At 51.0% G+C, this 19982-nt stretch overlaps 7 protein-coding genes across 7 annotated transcripts; 5 read left to right on the top strand and 2 right to left on the bottom strand.

Annotated features, from left to right (window-relative positions):
* Window positions 1-3148: 3148 nt before the first annotated feature.
* On the top strand, window positions 3149-4456 carry BO88DRAFT_266748 (putative nicotinamide N-methyltransferase). The gene is made up of 2 exons (XM_025702328.1): window positions 3149-3756; window positions 3830-4456. Exons 1-2 carry the CDS (start codon window positions 3264-3266, stop codon window positions 4378-4380), a joined length of 1044 nt encoding a protein of 347 aa, XP_025563552.1. The 5' UTR covers window positions 3149-3263; the 3' UTR covers window positions 4381-4456.
* A 75-nt stretch (window positions 4457-4531) lies between these two features.
* Window positions 4532-5847, bottom strand: BO88DRAFT_386609 (putative S-adenosylmethionine-dependent methyltransferase; the record flags this gene model as incomplete). Its single annotated transcript, XM_025704789.1, has 2 exons — window positions 5742-5847; window positions 4532-5549 (listed from the first exon to the last, which is right to left on the bottom strand). The coding sequence occupies exons 1-2, from the start codon at window positions 5798-5800 to the stop codon at window positions 4532-4534; spliced, it is 1077 nt and encodes a 358-aa protein (XP_025563551.1). The 5' UTR covers window positions 5801-5847.
* Window positions 5848-6550: 703 nt separating this feature from the next.
* dspD (putative protein-tyrosine phosphatase) lies at window positions 6551-8686 on the bottom strand (the record flags this gene model as incomplete). Its single annotated transcript, XM_025708762.1, has 1 exon — window positions 6551-8686. One exon carries the CDS (start codon window positions 8684-8686, stop codon window positions 6551-6553), a length of 2136 nt encoding a protein of 711 aa, XP_025563550.1.
* Window positions 8687-8730: 44 nt separating this feature from the next.
* Window positions 8731-9239, top strand: BO88DRAFT_404129 (uncharacterized protein). Its single transcript, XM_025706536.1, has one exon. The coding sequence runs from the start codon at window positions 8957-8959 to the stop codon at window positions 9146-9148; it is 192 nt and encodes a 63-aa protein (XP_025563549.1). The 5' UTR covers window positions 8731-8956; the 3' UTR covers window positions 9149-9239.
* Window positions 9073-9852, top strand: BO88DRAFT_266832 (uncharacterized protein). Its single transcript, XM_025702329.1, has 2 exons — window positions 9073-9350; window positions 9555-9852. Exons 1-2 carry the CDS (start codon window positions 9254-9256, stop codon window positions 9764-9766), a joined length of 309 nt encoding a protein of 102 aa, XP_025563548.1. The 5' UTR covers window positions 9073-9253; the 3' UTR covers window positions 9767-9852.
* A 521-nt stretch (window positions 9853-10373) lies between these two features.
* On the top strand, window positions 10374-11083 carry BO88DRAFT_404127 (uncharacterized protein). Its single transcript, XM_025706535.1, has one exon. It carries the CDS (start codon window positions 10609-10611, stop codon window positions 10798-10800), a length of 192 nt encoding a protein of 63 aa, XP_025563547.1. The 5' UTR covers window positions 10374-10608; the 3' UTR covers window positions 10801-11083.
* Window positions 11084-15056: 3973 nt separating this feature from the next.
* Window positions 15057-18603, top strand: BO88DRAFT_266428 (putative LPXTG-motif cell wall anchor domain protein). Its single transcript, XM_025702324.1, has 2 exons — window positions 15057-16549; window positions 16630-18603. Exons 1-2 carry the CDS (start codon window positions 15311-15313, stop codon window positions 18499-18501), a joined length of 3111 nt encoding a protein of 1036 aa, XP_025563546.1. The 5' UTR covers window positions 15057-15310; the 3' UTR covers window positions 18502-18603.
* The last annotated feature ends 1379 nt before the right edge of the window (window positions 18604-19982 follow it).

Here is a 19982-nt window from a genome sequence, read left to right as displayed (position 1 = left end):
AAACAGCTACTGTTACTAGTGAGTGGTTAACAAAAAAAGCTGCAGGGCGATGCAAAGATGGACGGATTGGATGGCAGCACGAGGCCGTCTGGCTGGGACGGGTTACAGCCCTTGATTGGAGGAGGCCATTGTACGATTACTGCGACTTTACAGAAATACCGGAAATCTACTAAATTTAATGATGAATGACGATATGCTCCCGTATTGATCTAAATATTTTAAGGTAATTTTTACTCCCTTCCTTCCTCTTTTTGTTTTAATTTCATTACTTTTATTTTGCGGGGGGTGTCGCCATTTTTCCAATTTGGCCCTTTTTGGGTTCGCTAGTCCAAGTCCAGGAGTTGGCCTTGAGCAATGCGGGGGTTCGGGCGATCAGACACTGGGAAAAGTTGCTAAAAGTGCTCCATTTAATTTCGCCATTCAGCTTATCCGTCAGCTTCGGGCAAAATCACTAAAAAAAAAAATAATTGCCGCTGGTTTGCAGTCAACCTGACGATTATCTTACTTTGAAACAGTTGATTGATTCAATAGAAGGATTGGAATTCCTTCAGGATTTTCTGCTGATTATTTTTATTATAATTATTTCTCTTTCTCACCATCCTGGTCAGGGTTTGCCCTGGTTCCTGACTAACCGGCGGCCAGCAAGAACAAGAACAACCAGGCAAGTGATGTGATTTGCTCCACTCGCATCGGGGTTCCGAGAGAAGTGGACTGGAAGGGAACGGGAGACCCAGGTCTGGATGGATGGATGATATCAACCAGTGCCTTGGAGGGTTCCATTGAGAAAAAAAAAACATCTTGTCAAAAAATAAAAAAAAATATCTAGGTCATAATAACACACAATTATTACAAAGGAGAAAAAGGAAGGAAAATAGAAAAACAAGAATGGTCCAGAAGGTGAATAATCCGCGGAGAGCTTTCATGGAATGTTTCTGCTTGTCTGTCTTGCTTTTTTGGCTGTCTACTATTTCTGGGAAATCTGTCGCAAAAGGACAAGTGTAGTTCCCAGTCCGTCGTCACCTGTTGGACTGATCATCCGTTCAGCAGCAGCCCACCAGCTCTGGTATGGATGGTGACACCCCAGACATTTTTCTTTTTTTCCAAACTTTTTTCTTGCTTCTTCTTTTTTGTTTCTTTTCCTGCCTTGTTGTCTTTTTAAGAAGCAGTTGAGACGGTCTAGAATGAAAATAAAAAAAGTCTTGTAAGAAAAAGAATAATAAGTCGCCAGGTACAATGATCTCCGAAAAGAGAAAGGACAGGAAAAGAAATCCAACAGGTGACAATTATGATTTTTACTCCCTCCCAAAGAATCAGAGGAAACGAACTAATGCCAGTAATCGATCCATTGTGGTACAATGAATGGATGACTGACTTTCCCACCAAAAATCACTCACTCACTTTGCTGATCGGGGGTGCCCGCCCCGTGGCCATGACCATACGGTAATTTATTACGCTGCGATGGACCGGTCTAGGGCCTGCAGGTGGGGAGATGACATCATCGCGGATGACGATACCATACGGGTGATTGACAGAGGGGCCGGGGAACTGCCACCCGGTTTGGAGTACCGGTAATGTAATATGACGGGGTCACGGCCTTATCTTGAGACCCCCTCCATGGCAGCCCAGCCAAGTTGCCTGCTCGGGTCTAGCGCCGCCAGGAGGTCCAATTCAGTTGATAGCGATTGCCGCCCATTGTTACAAATAGGAATGTGCCTGGCGCGTCGAGGGGGGTTATCAGAGGACAACTATCTAGTCAATATTCAACTAGTTAGTTAACGACTAACTGTCTGACTAGCGATCGGGATGTGATGCGCTGCACTTACAAAGCAGCTCTCTAGAACGATCATGTTGCCTTTGTGAATAACCTACGCCTTTGTCCGTTGCAGTACGATTGGCCGCCTTCTGTTCGACAAATACGGCTCTGGATGATCTCAGGCAATGAAAAGGGCCTTTATCCTTCCATCGCAACATTGTTGAGGTGCCACTGGTCACTTACAACGCGTCAACCTCTGTGTTATTGCTCTATCAGACGGGCCATGTCAATAGATGATGCATGAGCTGATCAATCGGTGCTGACTTGGCTCTTCCACAGCATACCCAACGAACAGCTCCGATTTCGCATTAACTTTATCCTCAAAGTGCATTGCCGACATGGAAGGCCGACACGGATTGCCAGCGTTTCGGATGGAGACAATGCCACCAATGTAGGGTGATCTGTGCCTCGTTGTTGACAATGTGGCCATGAACAAACACGTCGCGTCGATAGGTCAACAACCAAAGATCATCTTCAATCACAGATGGAGGAGTAATTGGAGAAGGATTTGGAATCTGTTCATCACCGTTGGCCCTCAACCGAGCGGGGAACCTGGACACAATCGGGTATCTTTATAGCAGACAACCACGTTAATGAGAGGTTTTATAGATGCACCTCAAAAGGTATGGTATGATACTCGTCCTAAATTCGCAGGTGGTATGAGGAGTTTTATCCGAACGTGGGTTGACTCGCTCGGAGCATCAGCTGTAGTCCGGAGTAGCATCCGACCGATCCATTGACCTGTGATACGCGATACTTTCTGCAGCAAAGTTACCACGAGCGTTGGTCAGGTACATGAAAAGAGAACGACTAGTAAAGTAAGGTAAGCATCAAGTCAGGATCGGCTTGTCGATCGGGCGTGAGGATTTCCGGTGATTCGATCCAACGGAGGAGAGTCACTTGCTCAGAGTGCAGTGGGTGAGCTGCGACCGTTGCTGCACTGCATCAGATGCCTTCCACCCTCACTGATAATATGAAATGGTAATGGAATGTCTTATAGTCGGCCACATAGTGCAGCCCCTCTCGTTGGTATTCAGCAATGCTTCGCTAACTACTGTCGCTACAAAAAAGTACTACTTGGCTGACCAACTTCTACCATCTAGATCTGCTCGACTGAACTAGAAGAATAAGGCTCAGTAATTCTCCGGACAGCGAGAAGCTAATCTCCATTGCGCCTCTAGAATATTCAGAAACCCGCATCGTAGCACTCCACCTTGCATATCATCCCCAAATAACCATGGATAGTCAACGCTCTTTCACGCCCCAAAAAAGGGACGGCCCTATACTTCAGGCACTGTTGTCTCCGATTGGCCGCAGCGGCGGTGGGTACACCAATCAATTTCCCACCGTGTGTCTATAGTAGAACCACTTCAAACTCCTCTTTTTCCCCCTCACGGGCCCCTCCGAGAAAACTATTGAGACAAGTCTCTATAATAAGACCCAAGCAGAAATGCTTCACTCGCGCCTTCGTCCTCTTCCTCGTCGACATCCCCTCCCCAACTCCGAGGACTCTGCCCCTCGCCCCGACTTCGCCGACCCCGAGACTGAGGCCGACCCGGAGGAATCTTCCGAAGACCTTTTCGCCGCATTTCTCCCACACCTGTTCCCAGATGATGCACCCTCTTTCCACGGCGATCCAGGCCAGCATCTCCTTTACTCGTCTCCCCGCTATGGCGATCTCGAGATCATGGTCCCTTCGTACCCAACCCAGACCGGCAAGCGCTCCCAGGAGGTAGCAGAGGGGCTACCCCGCCCCGACGGCCAGGTCAACCATATCGAAGAGGGCCGAAAGCTGTTTGCGCATTTCCTCTGGAGCGCGGCCATGGTTGTTGCCGAGGCGGTAGAGAAGGCAGATGAGCTGGAAGCTAGTGGGCAATTGAAGAGTACGGATGAGCTTGCCATGTGGAGGGTGAGGGGGGAGAGGGTGTTGGAATTAGGCGCTGGTCAGTACCTCTCTTATCCTATCCACTAATGCGCGTAGATTATTACCAAACACAGATACTAACATGTTCTCAGGCGCCGCACTACCATCCGTCGTCTGCGCTCTCGCCCAAGCATCCACCGTAACAGCAACCGACCACCCCTCCTCCCCCGCCTTATCAGGCGCCATCAAATTCAACCTGGACCACAATCTGCGCTCCCCCAAAGTCTCTTCAACCTCCACGACCGTGACAATTCAACCCCACGAATGGGGTACCCTAGAGACCGATCCCTGGGCCGTGCAGAACAAGGCCAGCTTCAACCGCATCGTCGCAGCAGACTGCTACTGGATGCGCTCGCAGCACGAGAACCTCGCGCGCACGATGTGCTGGTTCCTTGCCCCTGGCGGGCGCGTCTGGGTAGTGGCTGGATTTCATACTGGACGGGCGATTGTCGCAGGCTTTTTCGAGACGGCAGTGCAGACGGGATTGGAGATTGAGCGGATCTACGAGCGGGATTTGATTGCGGGCCAGGAAGATGGACGCGAGGTGCGTCGCGAGTGGGTGGCGCAGAGGGAGGGAGAGGGACCGGAGAACAGGAGACGGTGGTGTGTGGTTGCACTTTTGAAGAGGAAAGACGATATCTAAGAGGGTAGATAGATGGATGGATGCGCCATGAATAACGACAACGACACAGCATAAGCATAGATACAACAGCGAGAGCCAAGACATAGACCTTCACATATACCTTCTATACTCACTATTTAACTCTATACCAAATCTATACTAAGTACTAGAATCATACCCTTTGAAAACACACCGTACAAACACCCTGTCCTTCTCTCCCCCCAAATCTAAACCTCGGATACTCAACCCGTCCCCAAACCACAAACTTATCCTCCTCCCCATCACCAGCAGAAGAAGTATCAGCCCTAGTAAACCAAGCAACCAACTCCTCCTCGGTCCAATTACAACTCGTAACAACCACAAACCCACCCTTCCTCACCAACCCCCTCACAATCCCGGGATATCTCTCACACACCCTCCTCTGAACCGTCTTTCCCGACGCATGTCCTTCCCCAGCAGCAGCACCATCAGCATCAGGAATAACCTCATCCGACAACGAAACCGCATCAAACGTCCCCTTATCAAGCACAATATCAAACCCGCCCTTATCATACGGGAACCAATCCACTTTCCCTCCCTTCCTTTCCCCATCACCACCTTCTTCTTCAGAAGTAGTAGTCTCATACACATCCCCATGCAAAATGTCCCACTCCTCGAATCGAATATTCGTATCGCCTCCTTCCCCATCCTTCCCCTCTTTACCCCCCTCATCAACCTCATCAGAATCTTCTTCCGAATCACTCAAATAAGCCGAATGAATCCTCAACCTCTGCAACTCCCTCGCCAACTGCACACTCCTAATGGAGTAATCAATCCCCACCATAACACCCTTATACCCGCCTCGTTTTCTCAGTAGGGCGAGCATGCTCCCGTTGCCGGTGCCGAGGTCGAGGATAGATGGAGCTTGTTGCTCATCACCATCTTTATTGCTATCATTGGTATTCACCGGCGCAAGCGGAAACTCCTCATCCGTCAGGAACTGCAGGACTTTATCAGGCGCATTGTGTTCCGAGAACCATGATGTGCCCGGGTCGGAGTCGTCGTCTATGTCATCTTCTTCTTCGGATTCTTCATCTTCGGAGGAGGATTCTGTGTTGGGGTTGGGGGTGGGTTTTGTGGTGGTTGTGGTAGTGGTAGTGGTGTGTTTTGTGGAGAGGTGGGAGAGGGTGCGGGCGTAGAAGGTTTCCCAGCTATTTATTTTCAATTAGATCATTATGTTAGTACTATGGGGGTTAAATGTTGGTTTGGGGGTATGGTGGTCGATATAGGGAATTTGGGTATGGTGTATGAGGGGTAGCGGGGTAAGAACGGATGAAAACTTCGTTGGTTTTCATATGAACCCCGGATGGATGTTGATGTTGGCTGCTGCTGCTGCTACTTACTAGTCTTTTGTGCCTAGTTCGCTAGGCGAGAGATGCGCCGGGTGGCTGTCGTCGGCCATATTGTCAGACTGTTCTTGTGTTCTGATCAGAGGCAGATTGGCTGTGTCGAAAATTCACAAGTCTAACCCGCATGACGTTTCAGTAGGTTCAATGCCAGCCGCTCGGCACTCGGCCCGCTTAAAACCCGCTACTACAAGGTGAACTCCATACGAACTCCATACTACAACTACACTAGACACTCCTACGAGTATATGTTGTTGTTAACTTGATTCAATCACTAGCCCCAGGGTATTTCGCAGCTGAAATGCCAATATCGACAACACAGAATGAGTGGACGAATACACAGGGTGCATCACAAACGAACAGTAATAATATTACAAGTTACTAGGCAACTCTTCGCCGCCTTTTATCATCTTTTTAACACCCAGGACGCCGGTTGACCAAACGCATGCAATGTCGACGCACGGCCTTGAATGCAACATGGACCGCTGGTTGACCAAGGGAATGAAATTGCACTGTGGCAGATGTATGAACGAAAGAATAACGACCGTAAGCCCGCTTTGGTCATCAAGTCATCAAATCAGGAGAAAAAAAAAGGGGAAATGGTAGAAACGAATAGAAAGAGAAAAATGCCACCACAGCTGAAAGAGAGAATGACGGTAGATCGAGTAGATCATAATGAAAGCTGTAGAGATGGGACAAGGTCAACACGAGTAAACCTCAGGTGTATATGGTCATGGAATCATTTCTTGGACGTAGCTCCCGGCAGCCCGTCCTCAAGACAATCTGTCTTGGACATTATGGCAGAATTACAGAAACTCATCAATATTCCTCATGATCAGGCGCTCATTGCCTGGAGGCGGTGATCGAGGGTCTGCAACTCGCGACCCAAACCGCAGCCCGTGGGGACCGTCGTCCTCGAGGCAGTCGGCAATAGAACGCGAAAGAGGCGGGGCCAGAAATCCAGTGGTTCTTGGGGAGAAAAGCGAGTTCATTCCATCCGGCATGTCTTGTACGAAGACGTCCGTCTTAGCCAGAGAACATGGCCCGCCTTCGGGACGCCACGAAGGCGCAGTATATTCGGGTTGTAGAGTTTTGCCCGTCGGCCCCAAGTGATAAGTAGCCTGCCGGAAGGGCAGTGGCCGGGGAGACAAGCTGCGCTTGTGTGAGAGTGATTGCGAGAAGCCTAGATTCTCTATCGACAGAGGCGTCGTCTGATTAGAGGACACCGATAGAGAGCTCATCGACGACTGCGAAAGGCCATTGGACGAAGCTGGCTCCGCATCCGAACTGCCACTTAGGAAACCCGGCGTGCTGGCTTCCGAAACATCTGTCCTGGCTGTTTGGGGTGGCTGAGGCTCGGAGCACCTGCGCGCCCCGCCGACAAACCACTCCTCCGGGGCCGCCTTCGAAAGCTTGCCGCGGAGTAGCCGAGAGCGAAAGTCCGTCAGCTGATAAATCAGACTCATGTTGGGGCTGACCCAGCGACTGCGTTCTTTGACAAGCTCGTAGACCGAGTTGAAATCCAACTGTCGGTTTTTGTAGAGACCATAGGCGATGACCAACGATGCCGATCGACTAGCACCAAGCTGGCAGTGGATAAGTACCTTTTTACCTGCAGAGATGCGCGAATCGATCAACTCGCAAAGCGGGAAAAGATCATCCAGGATCTCGGAGTTGTGGTCCCAACCGACGTGGACATATTCCGGTCCAGACGAATCCTTCTGAGGTGTAGCAGGCGAAGATTCGTCATTTGGGGGGAATTCAAAGGCAGATTTGAAGGATGCATCGGACATGGCCGTCCATGGTTCTCCAGTCGACAGTCGCTTCGTACTTGCCGACCCATTGCGCAAGGTACTGACCACCGTGCCGGTGCTACCAGCAGTCGCGGTGAACGGATTTGCCACCTCTTTGGCCACATTCACGACCACATCGAATTGCGAAGCTTCTTGCGCGGTCGGCTCCAGGTACAGGAAGACGCCAGAGTCATAGATTTGGATCGGTCCATTCGGGTAACCTCGCTCGTTGCGCCGCGTCGACTCTCTCGAGTCAAGGTGGTCATCCTCCTCTTCCAATTCATGCAGCACTCCCGATCCTTCGTCGGGCACCGTTTGCAAAGGAGAGAGGTTGCTCTCCGATGCGCCCGATGGTCGCCGTGCGCCATGATGGGTCATCGGTCGGGGTAGTTGCATGCCACCCTTCGGGCCGAATGATGGGGAAAACACCGACGTGAGGGATGGGGAGGACTCGGTGTGGCGCAAAGCGTGCGGGGTCGGCGGCACATCGTTACCGTTGCTTGAAAAGGACCGATCAAACCCGGGAGTGCGGATCGTAAGATTGGCGGGCTTGCGGCGCATGCCCTTCGGTGGTACATGGATTGGGGAGGGCGGGGCGGAAAGATGGTGTTGGGAGGTAGTTTCTACGACCGAAGCCGTTGCAATAGGCGGGCGGGACCCTTGCGATGGCAAAGGCATTCTCAGAGAAAGATTCTTGAGGTTGCGTGCGCGCCTGCCGGGGGAGTCGGGCCGTGCGACATTTTGGCTATCCGTTGACGGTTTCAAGTCGGTGGTCGGAGCCGCCGAGTGCGTTTGGCACTCAGCCTTGTGGGCAACTGGCATAAAGGTAGGATATGATAACGGCATGGATGATGGAGATTCGGGCGAGGAGCTCGGGGAGGTATCCACGGCCGAAGGAGGATCGAAGGTGGAGTTGGTGGTGGTGGGCGACGAATCAGTGGAGCCTGATGTCATCGATGATATACTTTCGCGATGTTGAAAGGGAAGTGGGCGTCGCGATGTGTTGACTGTGACATTGGTCGGAACCCTAAGTGGTTTGACGAGAGAAGTTCGGTCCTTCGTGTTGGGGAACTCGGGCGACCTCCCAAACACAGACATAAAAGAAGGGAACGAATCCGGGGCTGACGGTGAGCTGGTTTGCACAGGCATCGTGAGGCCCGGGGAGGATGGAGATGAGGAGGTACACCTGCGTTTGAAAGGGGACACCCTCTCAGGATCGCAGCTGCTATAGATCGCTGGCGCAAATAATGTAGCCGTAGCGCAATTATTGCCACCAGCCCGGGGAAGACAAGATAGAGTCGCACTTGCTACCAGCGCAAATGACCTTTTGGACAGAGGACAATCAGCTTCCATGTTTCAGCTTATGTTGACCTTCGATGGTAGAGAGGCAAGCACAGCTGCAAGGAGGGTGAAACCAGAATGGCGATCGGCCAGCTTGAAATGAAACCACGAGAGCTACCGGCGGTTGTAAGAGAACCAGGGGAGAAGCAGCAGCAGATGATGATGGATAGAAGGATGGGACGAAAGCCATTCACAGAAGGGTCCCAACAAGGTCCGAGACTGGGAACATACCAAGGAATGCCGCAAGAGAACTGTTGCCTCTTTATTTAAAGATGTTGTCAGTGATAGGCGTAAAGGATTGTTATTGATAAACGTCAACGGGAAGCAACAACGTCGACATGGATAGAAAGTCGAAATCGGAAATAGACAATTAAGATGAAGGAGGGATTGACAAGAACCAGAAAAGAAAATAGAAAGAAAAGAATAAGCAGAGAACCAAGGGGGGTGGAGGTTTTCTGGAAAGTGATGGAGGGCACAATGCAACTGGGAGGAATAGCCGCCCGGTGATTGTGTGGGCAGTCGTTCCTCCGGGGAATGACGAAAGAAGCAGCAGTTGTGGGAGGGTCTCGGTCACAGAGAAGAAGAGGAGAGGGAAGGGAGCAAAGAACGACTGCCCACCCACCCAAAAGAAAAGAAAAGCAGACTTGTGGATAAAGAAGCAAGTCCCTGTGATGAGGGGGGGAGGGAAGGGAGAGGGGGTTTAGTTTTTTTGGTGAAAAAGAAAAAAAAAGGAAGGAAAAGGAAGGTAAGAAGAGGAGAGGGGGAAAGGTAGAAGAGGGGAAAGGGAAAAGAGGAAGATCGAGGGTGAGTCGAGCCAGCCAGAAAGGAAGGGAAATGAGCGAAAGAGAGAGTAGTAAGAGAGCGAGAGGGAGAGTAGCGAGCGCGTAGTAAGAGAGTGAGCGCGCGAGACAGAGTGAGAGAGTGAGTGACAGAGCACGAAGTACTACTAGACTAGAGCCTGTCTGTCTGTCTTCCCGATGGCAGGCACCACAGCAGCAAACAACAGTAACCGCAACAGCAGCACCAGCAGCAGCAGCAGCACAAGCAGTAAGTTCTTTTTTAGTGGCGGCAGTCACAGCAACGGCAGCAAATAATAAGCAACCGAACCCACCCGAGCGCTAAGAATAAACCACCGCACGGTATGGGAAAAGACGCCGTGACTTGCCAGACTTGCCAGACTTGCAACAGAAAAGAAAAAAGTAAAATGGTAGCAGTTCGTTTTGGGACGGGAAAGGGAAAGGGCGGATGTCCTGATTGGGTCCGGCCGGCCGTGTTGCTGTCAGCCAGCCAATCACCATCCTTGACGCTGTGAAAGTGGATACCCAACAGCCCCATTCAGCCAGTTGGTACCACCCAATCAACGCCCGGTCGAAGCAGAACATCCAGCGCCTGCAGCTCTAAATTTAGCCGCCCGGGTTGGTGTGCAAAGGCTGGAATGTGCATCATGGGCGCCAAAAGCACGCAAATCAGATGCCAGATTCACCCCAACACCGGCATGTCAGAGCCACCCCATCCCAGCATCCTCCTCCATGCTTTCCCTTTCCACCCCTCCAACCTGGTCGTGGCAAGTAACCACTCAGGTTGGCCCCATCGCCCGGGGGATGAAGGGAACGGAAGGAATTGGATGGGAAAAACTGGGAAGTGATGGCCGAGTGGGTAAGGTTCCGATACGGCGACAAGGGGGGTGGAGAACAGTCATGAAAATCAACTGGGGGTTCCTCTCCAACATCATGAGTTGCAATCGTGACGGGGCATTTTCTTTTGGGGTCACTCTGTGCTCTCTGTGCTCTCTCGCTCTCTCGCTCTCTGACTCACTCACGCTCGCACTCACACTCTCAATCAATCTTTCAATCACTTTCACTCCCACTTCCTATATCTGTGATCTGGCCGACTCTGTCGAGGTCTCCCCGGTTCCACATTGAGGTCCTCATCGGAGAAGGCCAGGTGCAGGAGAAAGCATTCGATTAATTGGAAAAGGAAGGTAAAGGAAAAAAAGAAAAGGTAAAATGGTCTCCACAATAGGGTGCCACTGGGAAGGCCGCAAACGATAGTTGGTCCAGGAACAAACCAACAGAGGCAGTGAAGTGCGATGGGGGGACTAGTGTGAAAGGACCCAGAGATGACATAAACCCAGGAAGAAGTGGAAAACAGCAATGTAACCGGAACATGGACGATAATAAAAATGACAATAACAATGAGATAAAAGAACAAAAAGCTGTATACATACCTGTAGAGCTCTTCCTCTTGTATGAAGGAGATGGTCCGTTCAGCCTCAACAAAAACAGGAGTGAGGCTTGGGATCAAATATGCCGGTAAGAGTAGTGACTCCAGGAAGACTTTCAATCGGTACACCAGGCAAACAATTGCAGAGCTCGTAGCGACGGTAGCTCCGGGCGTACAGCAATAAGGAGTGTGGACAATCGGTCAGGGTAGAAGAAGATCAGAAGAAAAGAAATGGTTGAGAAGACTTCCAGAAGTCACACAGAAGAAAATACTGTCTGTTTAACCCACGAGGGTAATAATAATCAGACAAACCCGGCAGGATACGTATCCAAGCAACCTTCTGCACACACAACAATAATACCGTATTTGGGGAGGTTGTCCGACCCGCTGGGGAGTGCACGGTTCGCGCAGAAAGGTTGTTTGCTGGATGCTTAATCAAAGGGTTCTTTGTGGTCAAGCCGGCTTGAGAGAGAAGACAACAACGAAAAAGAAGCAGAAAAAAGCACGGGCAACCCCCTCCAAAACAAACCGGACGAGAAAGTAGACTGCAAGAGATCAGAACTTAAGAGAACACATAACTTTGAGGGGTAGAATCGCTTTTCTACTAGATGCGGATGGCGATTCAGCAGGGACCTCTCTCTGGCATCGAGCCTATGAGAAACAGGTAACGGCGCGGAGGGTCACAGGCTAAGGTGAAACGCAAAGGCTGACTTGACTGGGGCTAAGTTGAAGCGATCCACCTTCCCAGACAAGCCCCTGGAAACGGTGGACCGTCCGTTATTGGCAGTGTGGGACGAGGAGAAACCGCGGCACGGTTGGTGCTTAGTACTCCGCCGCAACGAAAAGAGAGGCGGGATTCTGTTTTTCTCTTTCTTAAACGGGATGATTTGTTGTGGTTCCTTCAGCAGGATGTATCATCTCACTGTTTCAACCGGCTCGCTCGACAATCGCAGTCCCCGTATCAACCATCTCGGACACACACCCAAGGATAACATTACCTCAGGTCCGGACCTGCAAACCTCGCCATCGGCCACTGCAGCTGAAACACGCAGGCAAAAGAGGGCGCGCGCTAAGTCAAACCAATGGGGACGGTGGTGGAGGGGTTCAGCCCGGCTTGAAACACGCCAATCCAATGCTAAGCCACTAGTCCGCCTCCGGATGGGGCTCGCAGTCACGTGTGCGACATCCTCCGTCACACGCCGCCCGCCTATCAAACACTCGCGACCGTGGACGATCAACGCCCGCTTGACGTGATTGAATTTGTCCCAGCTAACTATGGTCTCCAATTTTCAACGACCATGGTGGGTGTACGCAATGATGTTCGTTTGAATGCCAAACCTAAGGTCAATCATGGGGTTTTGTTGTTCAATGATGTGCACTGCATTGCGTCGTTAATTGTCAGGATCCTATCGGTCAACCACTACTGTCTACGGCTGACCGAAGACTGCCGCGCTTACGGCTCCTCAAAAATAGAAACGAGCAGCAGCAGCAGCAGCAGCAGCAGCAGGTGCAGTGCTACCCTGTCAGGCCGTCAACCCTCAACAATCTCGCAGCTCAACCTGCCTATCTACTGGCCAATATCCCATGGATATGCACAAACTGTCCTTGCAACTGATGTCACAGATTTATAGACGATTGATGAAACTTGACCCTTCTGGTTCCAATCCCACGTGGCAGCAATGTCTATCTGAGACTATGGGGCCAGGGCTCTCTCTTCTGGTTACTGGTTGGAGCCATAGAACTTGGACCGCCCGTTCGGCATCACGTCGGTGATTGCTGTGGGGAGGGTTTGATTATGAAGTACGTGGGCGAAATTTTCCCCTCGCCAACTAACTCACAATTTAGTCAGTTATCTCTCCTTTTTGTCATTATTGTTGACTAATCGGTTGCGCACATAACTAACAATTCTAGGCAGCATGGTAATTACAGAATAAAGTGGAATCGATCGCCTTCAAGCCGGGGCTCCTGGTGACCACGATCTGCTGCCGATGACAGAACTGGCCCTAATCCGAGCAGCTAGACAAGCTAATGTGAAACAGGTCCCTCAGATAGATTGTTTCGAGAGAATAGCCTCGCAGCTTCCGCACTGAATCATTTGACGTTTGAATCCTAATCTTGTTGGAGGAGCTACCCCAACCAACAAGCTCTGTCCAGGTGCTTGCGGAACCAGGTTGGTTGGAGATTTGTGGTGCTGTTTCGTCTCAACCACCTAACAACTACCTCGTGGACGGAAACTACCGAGTCGGTCACTGATCCTGAGCACTACTTTGTACATGACACATGACAGCATTTCCTGCCGTTGGCACCGGCCTGCACGGGCGATTCCGCTCCACTGCAGCGTTGCTACCTCATCGGCTAATGCCATGATGTCTTGATAGAGCTATATTGACCGTCGATCTGTTTTGATTCGAGTTATGATACCCAAGCGAAGTGTCCCAGTTTACACCTGTTCGGATGCAACCGATGGAAGGGTCCCAGCTACTCAAAGTCGATGAGACAGCTAGTCAATGCGCCGTTCACTCATACGTCTCGCACCAGGCTGCGTGGTAGGTAAGCTAATGATTCGTCTTCGTTCGCTTGAAATCGAGACTCTAACACGACCGACTGCTGTAGCACGGTCGCCGCACCAATCGTAGATCTAAAGGATTCGGCCGTAGCAAGTAGTCCTGCTCGCTATTCGGGATCGGATGCCACAGGCTAGAACGCGGTCTATGGCTGGCCCTCATTTACGTCCAATACGGGGGAAACCCGGCCCGGATTAATTCGACCGATTCCCTAAACCTGCTTTGGTCCAATCTCAAAGGGCCGTGGTCACCTGGACTGCTGTCCGAGACGTTAGCATTCAAGCCGGACGTACAGTACTGAACACATGCAAACGAGCAGTCACGAGAGGTATCTAGGATCCAATTGATTTTGCGACTTTCACTATAAGCTAGAGCCGGGGGAGATGACAAGAGTCTGTCTCTGAATGGATCTTCTCTTTACAGTTGTTGTCATGAATGGTATACAGTATAATCTATGGTGTAGTGGGTAAAATTCCCCCGATGGTTTGACATAGAGCATTCCTACTATAATGGCTGGCGAGCCGAGGCTGAAGATAGCCCTTCAGATAGATGGGTAGAAATAACCATTCTCTATCTTTTTCGATTTCTAAATCCGTGCGCATTTCCTTGCATTTGTGTGTGCGAATGCCAGCGTGACTCAACTATAAGACATCTTTACCGATCAAAACATGAGGATAGCGAGCTTGACAGTGATCCAACCACGGGACGTTGGGAGTGAACCATGGTTCACTCCCTACAATGTATGATGTCTTGCTGGCAAAATTTTCACAGAAGGGAGACAACACAAGAAAATTTGGAGTATAACCCTTCCACACGGACCATGAGGATCGTTGCTAAGCGAAGAGCGTAGGGTTGAAACTGAACCGTTGAAGGGGGGGAGGGACGAGTGTGAATATGCCCAGTCCGAACCCGATTTAGAGATTTGATATCGGAAGGGTTTCAGAATGCAGGGAAATCCAGCCTCAATCCGATCTCAAAGACTTGGGAGGTGATATCACAGATCCGTTGTCGATAGATGTTATTCTCCGGTCTGACGCCTCCTCCGTCTCTCTCCGGCAAGCGTCTTCTCCTTCTCCCTCCCTCTCTCTCTCTCTCTTTCTTTGCTCCTTCTCCCCACTGGCCTCCTTCGATCCCATCCATAACCAGCTCAAGCAGGTTAGCAGTTACAGAATAGCCCAGCCACCCGCCAGCAACCGTTCCGTCCGCCGTTTTATGTTCGAGTTTTAGTATCGAATTGACCTCCTGTCCACTTTTTTCCCTGGCGTCCCAGGCAATTCCCCTCTTTTCCTTCGCCCTTGGGAGCCTCAAGGCGAGTCAGTTATAATTAGTAGTACGTAGATAGGAGAAGAGAAAGCGAGAGAGATCGCATGGTAGATATTTTTAATTTGCGCATCGTAACTAGTATAATAATAATATATGATGTCCACCCCGTAGGTCCACTTCAGTTAACAGATCATATTATTTCCTCTTTCTTTTTTTCCTTCTTGTCACTCCGTAATTTTGTTTTTCTTTTTTACTTACTTTTTTCGCCTATACGTTTGAGATTAATTTTCCCCAGTGTCAGTTGCCTCGGATCGCCTCAGGATTCCGGGTCCATGACTGGAGGAAACGACCATCCAAGTGATTGATCGAACAATGCGTGTGGATGCCTGACCGGGTGGTGCAGTTGCAGATGTCCCCAGACGCAGCAGGAGCTGGCAATGCAGCCTCTCCTCCTCATCCTCCTCCTCCCCTCCCCTCTTACTCCTCCTACTCCCCCTCTTCCTCCTCTTTCTCCTCATCCCCAGCAGACCATCGTTTCAACTCTCGACGCCGGCGAAAAACCGAATCTGCGGTGCACCCGCCCATCCATGTATCGCTCGAGGACCCGTCGGCTTCACTCTGTCGCCGTTCGATCGTGAATCGGGCCCGAACCATTACTTTCAGTGCTGGAGCGACGTCAGAGTCAAACCCAAATCTGACCGGTCCTTCGTCCCCTCAGCGAGCCTCTCGTCCGGACGCAAGCCCCAGAACTCCACCGGAATCCCAACGGAGCCAGAATCGAGCTCGAGGGCTCGCCCCGAGCCTCCGTAGTTCCGCCGTGGCCACCATGATGTTACGAGCGGACGATCCCCGTGACGCGGGCAAAGCAGCCGCGCTAACAAGCCCATCCGCCGGCGCCAGCGACTCCCCTTCAGCACCGACAACAACAACACCAAGTGCTTCCATCGTCTCTCCTTCGCCGTCGGCTTCCACCCCCGTTGCGTCGCATCTCCCCTCCTCCTCCTCCTCTTCCTCTTCCGTTCCGCCTGTCCCTCGCCTCCCGCAAAGCCGTTTCAGCTTCGAATATCAGTATCCCCTGCGCAAGCGAGCCCTGACGTCGCACCTCAGCGCGGCCGCTTCTGTGCTGAACGGCGACGACACGCCCCCGGGTCCCGACCCGTCCCCTACTCCCCAGCGCACTCTCTTGTATGACAGCCCCCGGCGCTCCGTCCCCAACTTCCATCTGTCCCACCTTCGCGATCAGGCGCTGCTCAATTCGCAACCACCGTCGCCGCGACGGGCCTTTGAAAAGGATAGCGACGCCGCGCTGCCCCTGGACGCCAACTCGACCGTCCGTGTGTTGAGTCCCAATGCAACGAAGCGTCGAAAGTCGTCCCTTTACGCTGAGCAGTCGATTTCGGACGTGAAGAGCATCATGCCATCATCCACCGTGACATACTCCCAAGGGAGATTGCTTGCTGACGAGCGCAATCGCGCCATGAACGGCCTGGATCGTCAGGGTGACGGTAACAGAACCCCAGTCGCGGACGATTTTCGCTCCAAAAATGAGGATGTATTTTTGAATATCGCAAGATCAGACTCCGACCGTCGTGAGTCGCTGGGGCGCTCAGAACTCCGGCGCGTAAGTAACACCAGACCTATGATTCCTGTCGATAAATTGGTATCCTGTAGACTGACCAGGCCATTGTAACAAACTTACAGTCGCGATTCAGAATGTCCGGTAGTGCGCTGCGTTCTCCAACCTCTCGGGTTGCCGAACAGACCCCTTCTCCGGAGCAACTTCGCTTGAATACCTACGACAACCCCTTGCATTCCCAAAATGATCCTCCATCCACCCCCCACACCTCTGTACCATCATACTCTTACTCGGCGTCCGCCCATCCGCTGGATGAACATAGTCGTTCCTCCTCTTTGGCGTATGCTTCTGGCTCAAGATCTACCATTGGCCTCCCTCGAAGCCGATTGGGTCGCACCAGTCCAGAACCCTCCCCATACAGCCCCGAATCGCACCTCGAAAGACGGGGTTCATTGCACGAGTCGCGAGCATATCGACATTCCGCTCTTTCAACCATCCGAAGCAGTCGGCAACCGTCCAGCTCCGAGGCCACGGAACGCGCCCGATTCGAGCCCGACCGGTCCCGTCAGGATGGAACGGAGTCAACCTTGTCGACTAACGCACCTTCTACTGTCTGGGACGAGTTAGAGGATCTGAAATCGCGGATCAAGAAGCTAGAATTAACGGGCAAGCTTCCGCCCTCATCCCAGGAGGCGATATCCTCTGCATCCGGAGACCGACCACGCACTGCGACCACGACGGTTACTACGGTGTCATCCTCACCGAAGCGCGGCCGCAAATCCAGTATAGCAACAGGCGATCTCGACCAGAATGCGGCCCCGAGTCCGGTCCATCCTCTCTTACAATCGGCCTTGACCAAGTCAAAGGAGGTGTTGGGTAACGAAGTCTATGCAGCCCTGGAAGTCACTGTTACCGATGCGCTTGCGCTGTCTACCCTACTGTCATCCAACAAGGCCCCATCGGGCGGTGTTTCTATTGTCAATGGCTACCTTCCATCAGACAGACAAGCTAGGCGCAAGGCTGACAGTGTATGCCGCAGCTTAACTGAGCTGTGTCTCGCACTATCTGATGATCAACTTCGCCGGCAGCCGTCCACGGCCCTGGAGGTAAAAGCGGATGAACAACAAATTAATGGCCACGATGACGACGATACGATTACACCTACCCCTCCGTTTCGCCGAAGCACAATCCAGGAGCCAGAGAGCCTTTCCAGACGGCAGAGTAACAGCAGAGTCACCAGCCGTTTAGAGGCACGTCGGGCTAGCATGGCGAACAACGCGGCTTCAGACAACCAAAACAACAACAAGGGCACCGATCAGGGTCCAGATGCCAAACTAACACAGTCGCCTGGATCTTCGGCGCCTGTGAGACGATTGAGCCGACTCTCAACTTCGTTGCGGACCAAGAGGGTGCACACCGATGATGATAATGCGCCGGATCAGAGTCCACAACCTCGATCGATTCAAAGAAGCATGACAGACATCACCAACCCAGCAGCAACATATCGTGTCTCGCCCCGGCAACGGATTTCGCATGGATATACAGCGTCGCAATCGATAGCCGACTCCAGCCCTGAGCGAAATGTCAGATATTCAACCCCATCCCAACCGTCGCAGCTCCCTCAACCTCGTACCCCAACACTTTCGCAGTCAGCGATCCCGCTCCGTCGGAGCATATTAACGCCCGGCTATGTCCCCGCAACATCCCGCTCCAACATTCAGGCGGGTTCACGCCGATATGGACTGTCTCCTGGTATTGGCTCTGCCGCTCTCGGTGGTGAGATGCCACTCGAGGACGCCATGTCCACTACCCCTCGCCAGGAGCCTTCGCAGACAAGAATCATCGCTCCATCGCAAAAGCTGGCTGCTAGCTACACACCGATTGCGCAGAACCGCCTGCGCGCGAACAGCCTTGGAGCGCGACGATTCGGTCTACGGCAGCGGCCGATGGCCGTTTCTGATGAGGCCGTCAATGGTCTCGATCAGCGCGTTGACTAAATGTTTGCGTCCGTTATCTCCAAAAAACTCCACATCGTTTACGCCCTCCACCTACCTTATAACGCAGCGACTCAATCTTGGTATTTGATTTTCAGTTCAGCCGGCGTTACTCTGTTTTCATTGTATTCCGCGGCCTGCCAGGCACACATTATGTCGAGGTGTACGAAGCGCTTTCCGCCTGCATCTTTAACGAGGACTTCCGATTCAAGACCTGATTGACTGACTGACCTTTGCAAAACAAACCAAAACACATGCATGCATTCTTGAACTCAATGCATTGTACGAGCTTATCATTCCGTTCAAGCGACCCTCACGGACCATTGTGTTTCTATTCTTTTTTTTCTTACATATCCATACAAATCCTTGGTTGCTGTCAAAGTCAACCCCAAGAGAGGGTATGACTACGACACAGCACAAGCTCAATAAGTAACGGGATTCACGATCTGTTTGTCTTGTCATCACCTATTCTTTTCTGACTGTCATTGATACTCGTTCATCTTTCTTACCATTTTATCTTTTCATGTACAAATATTCGGCTTTGCGGTGATGACACGCGTTAATACTTTTCCTATTTCTCCCGAATGATGAACGGAGTGTTGTTGGACCTGGTGCTTCGGTGGTATTATTTGTCTTGTCTTCTTTCCTATACATACATACATACACATCCTTTCATTGTCTCTCATTACTACCAGTTCATTTTTCCTTTTTTTTGATCTCATAGAGGGGGTATGTTATTCCTACGATTCTTGTTTCTTATTTCACTTTCCTTCTGTTCCTGTCAATACATGATGAATACGACCTCATTTTGGCATTTTCTTGCTTCTCTAATACTGCGTAGCTATTCACAACAAAATGGTAGATGATACATGTAATTCATCAATAGTACACCAAGCGATGAATAAAAATAACCGGCAACCATTCGAATACAATCATCACCCTAACTCCCACTTACTAGTTACAGTACGTACACACCCAAATCTAAATATGGCATACAACCCATCATCCGGACAATTTCCTGTAGATCGATCGATCGACTACTAACTAACCATTACCTAGGTTGGTTAGTTAGTTACTAAAAACTACTTACTAGTTACTACGTACTGTAAGTTACTAGTTAGTTAGTTCTTTCAATCAGTCAGCCAGTCAGCTGATTGATGATCGACGGGCTCGGTCATTTTTGGTTCGGTTCGTCTGAGGTCAGGTCAGATGATCATGTGGTTTCATTTTTTTCTCTTTCAAGTTTCTGCAACGTAACTGGGATCAGATGATCGTCGGGGGGTGTGGTGGTCAGGTGACTGATCTTGCTTATTCTAGTATTGTTTGATGACGTTATGTGTCTGTTCTTAGTTACTGGAAGAGTGAAGAGGGGATTTTTGTTGATAGCACTGATAGGTAAGAGTGATAAATATACGTCTACTGCTCAGTAGCATACTCTGAAATTGGAATGGTCATGTTCCATCACACTAGGTTTTCATTTCATT

This window comes from Aspergillus vadensis (genome assembly GCF_003184925.1).
Source record: "Aspergillus vadensis CBS 113365 unplaced genomic scaffold BO88scaffold_9, whole genome shotgun sequence".
Lineage (NCBI taxonomy): Eukaryota > Fungi > Ascomycota > Eurotiomycetes > Eurotiales > Aspergillaceae > Aspergillus > Aspergillus vadensis.
This window is presented reverse-complemented; position numbering and strand designations above follow the sequence as displayed.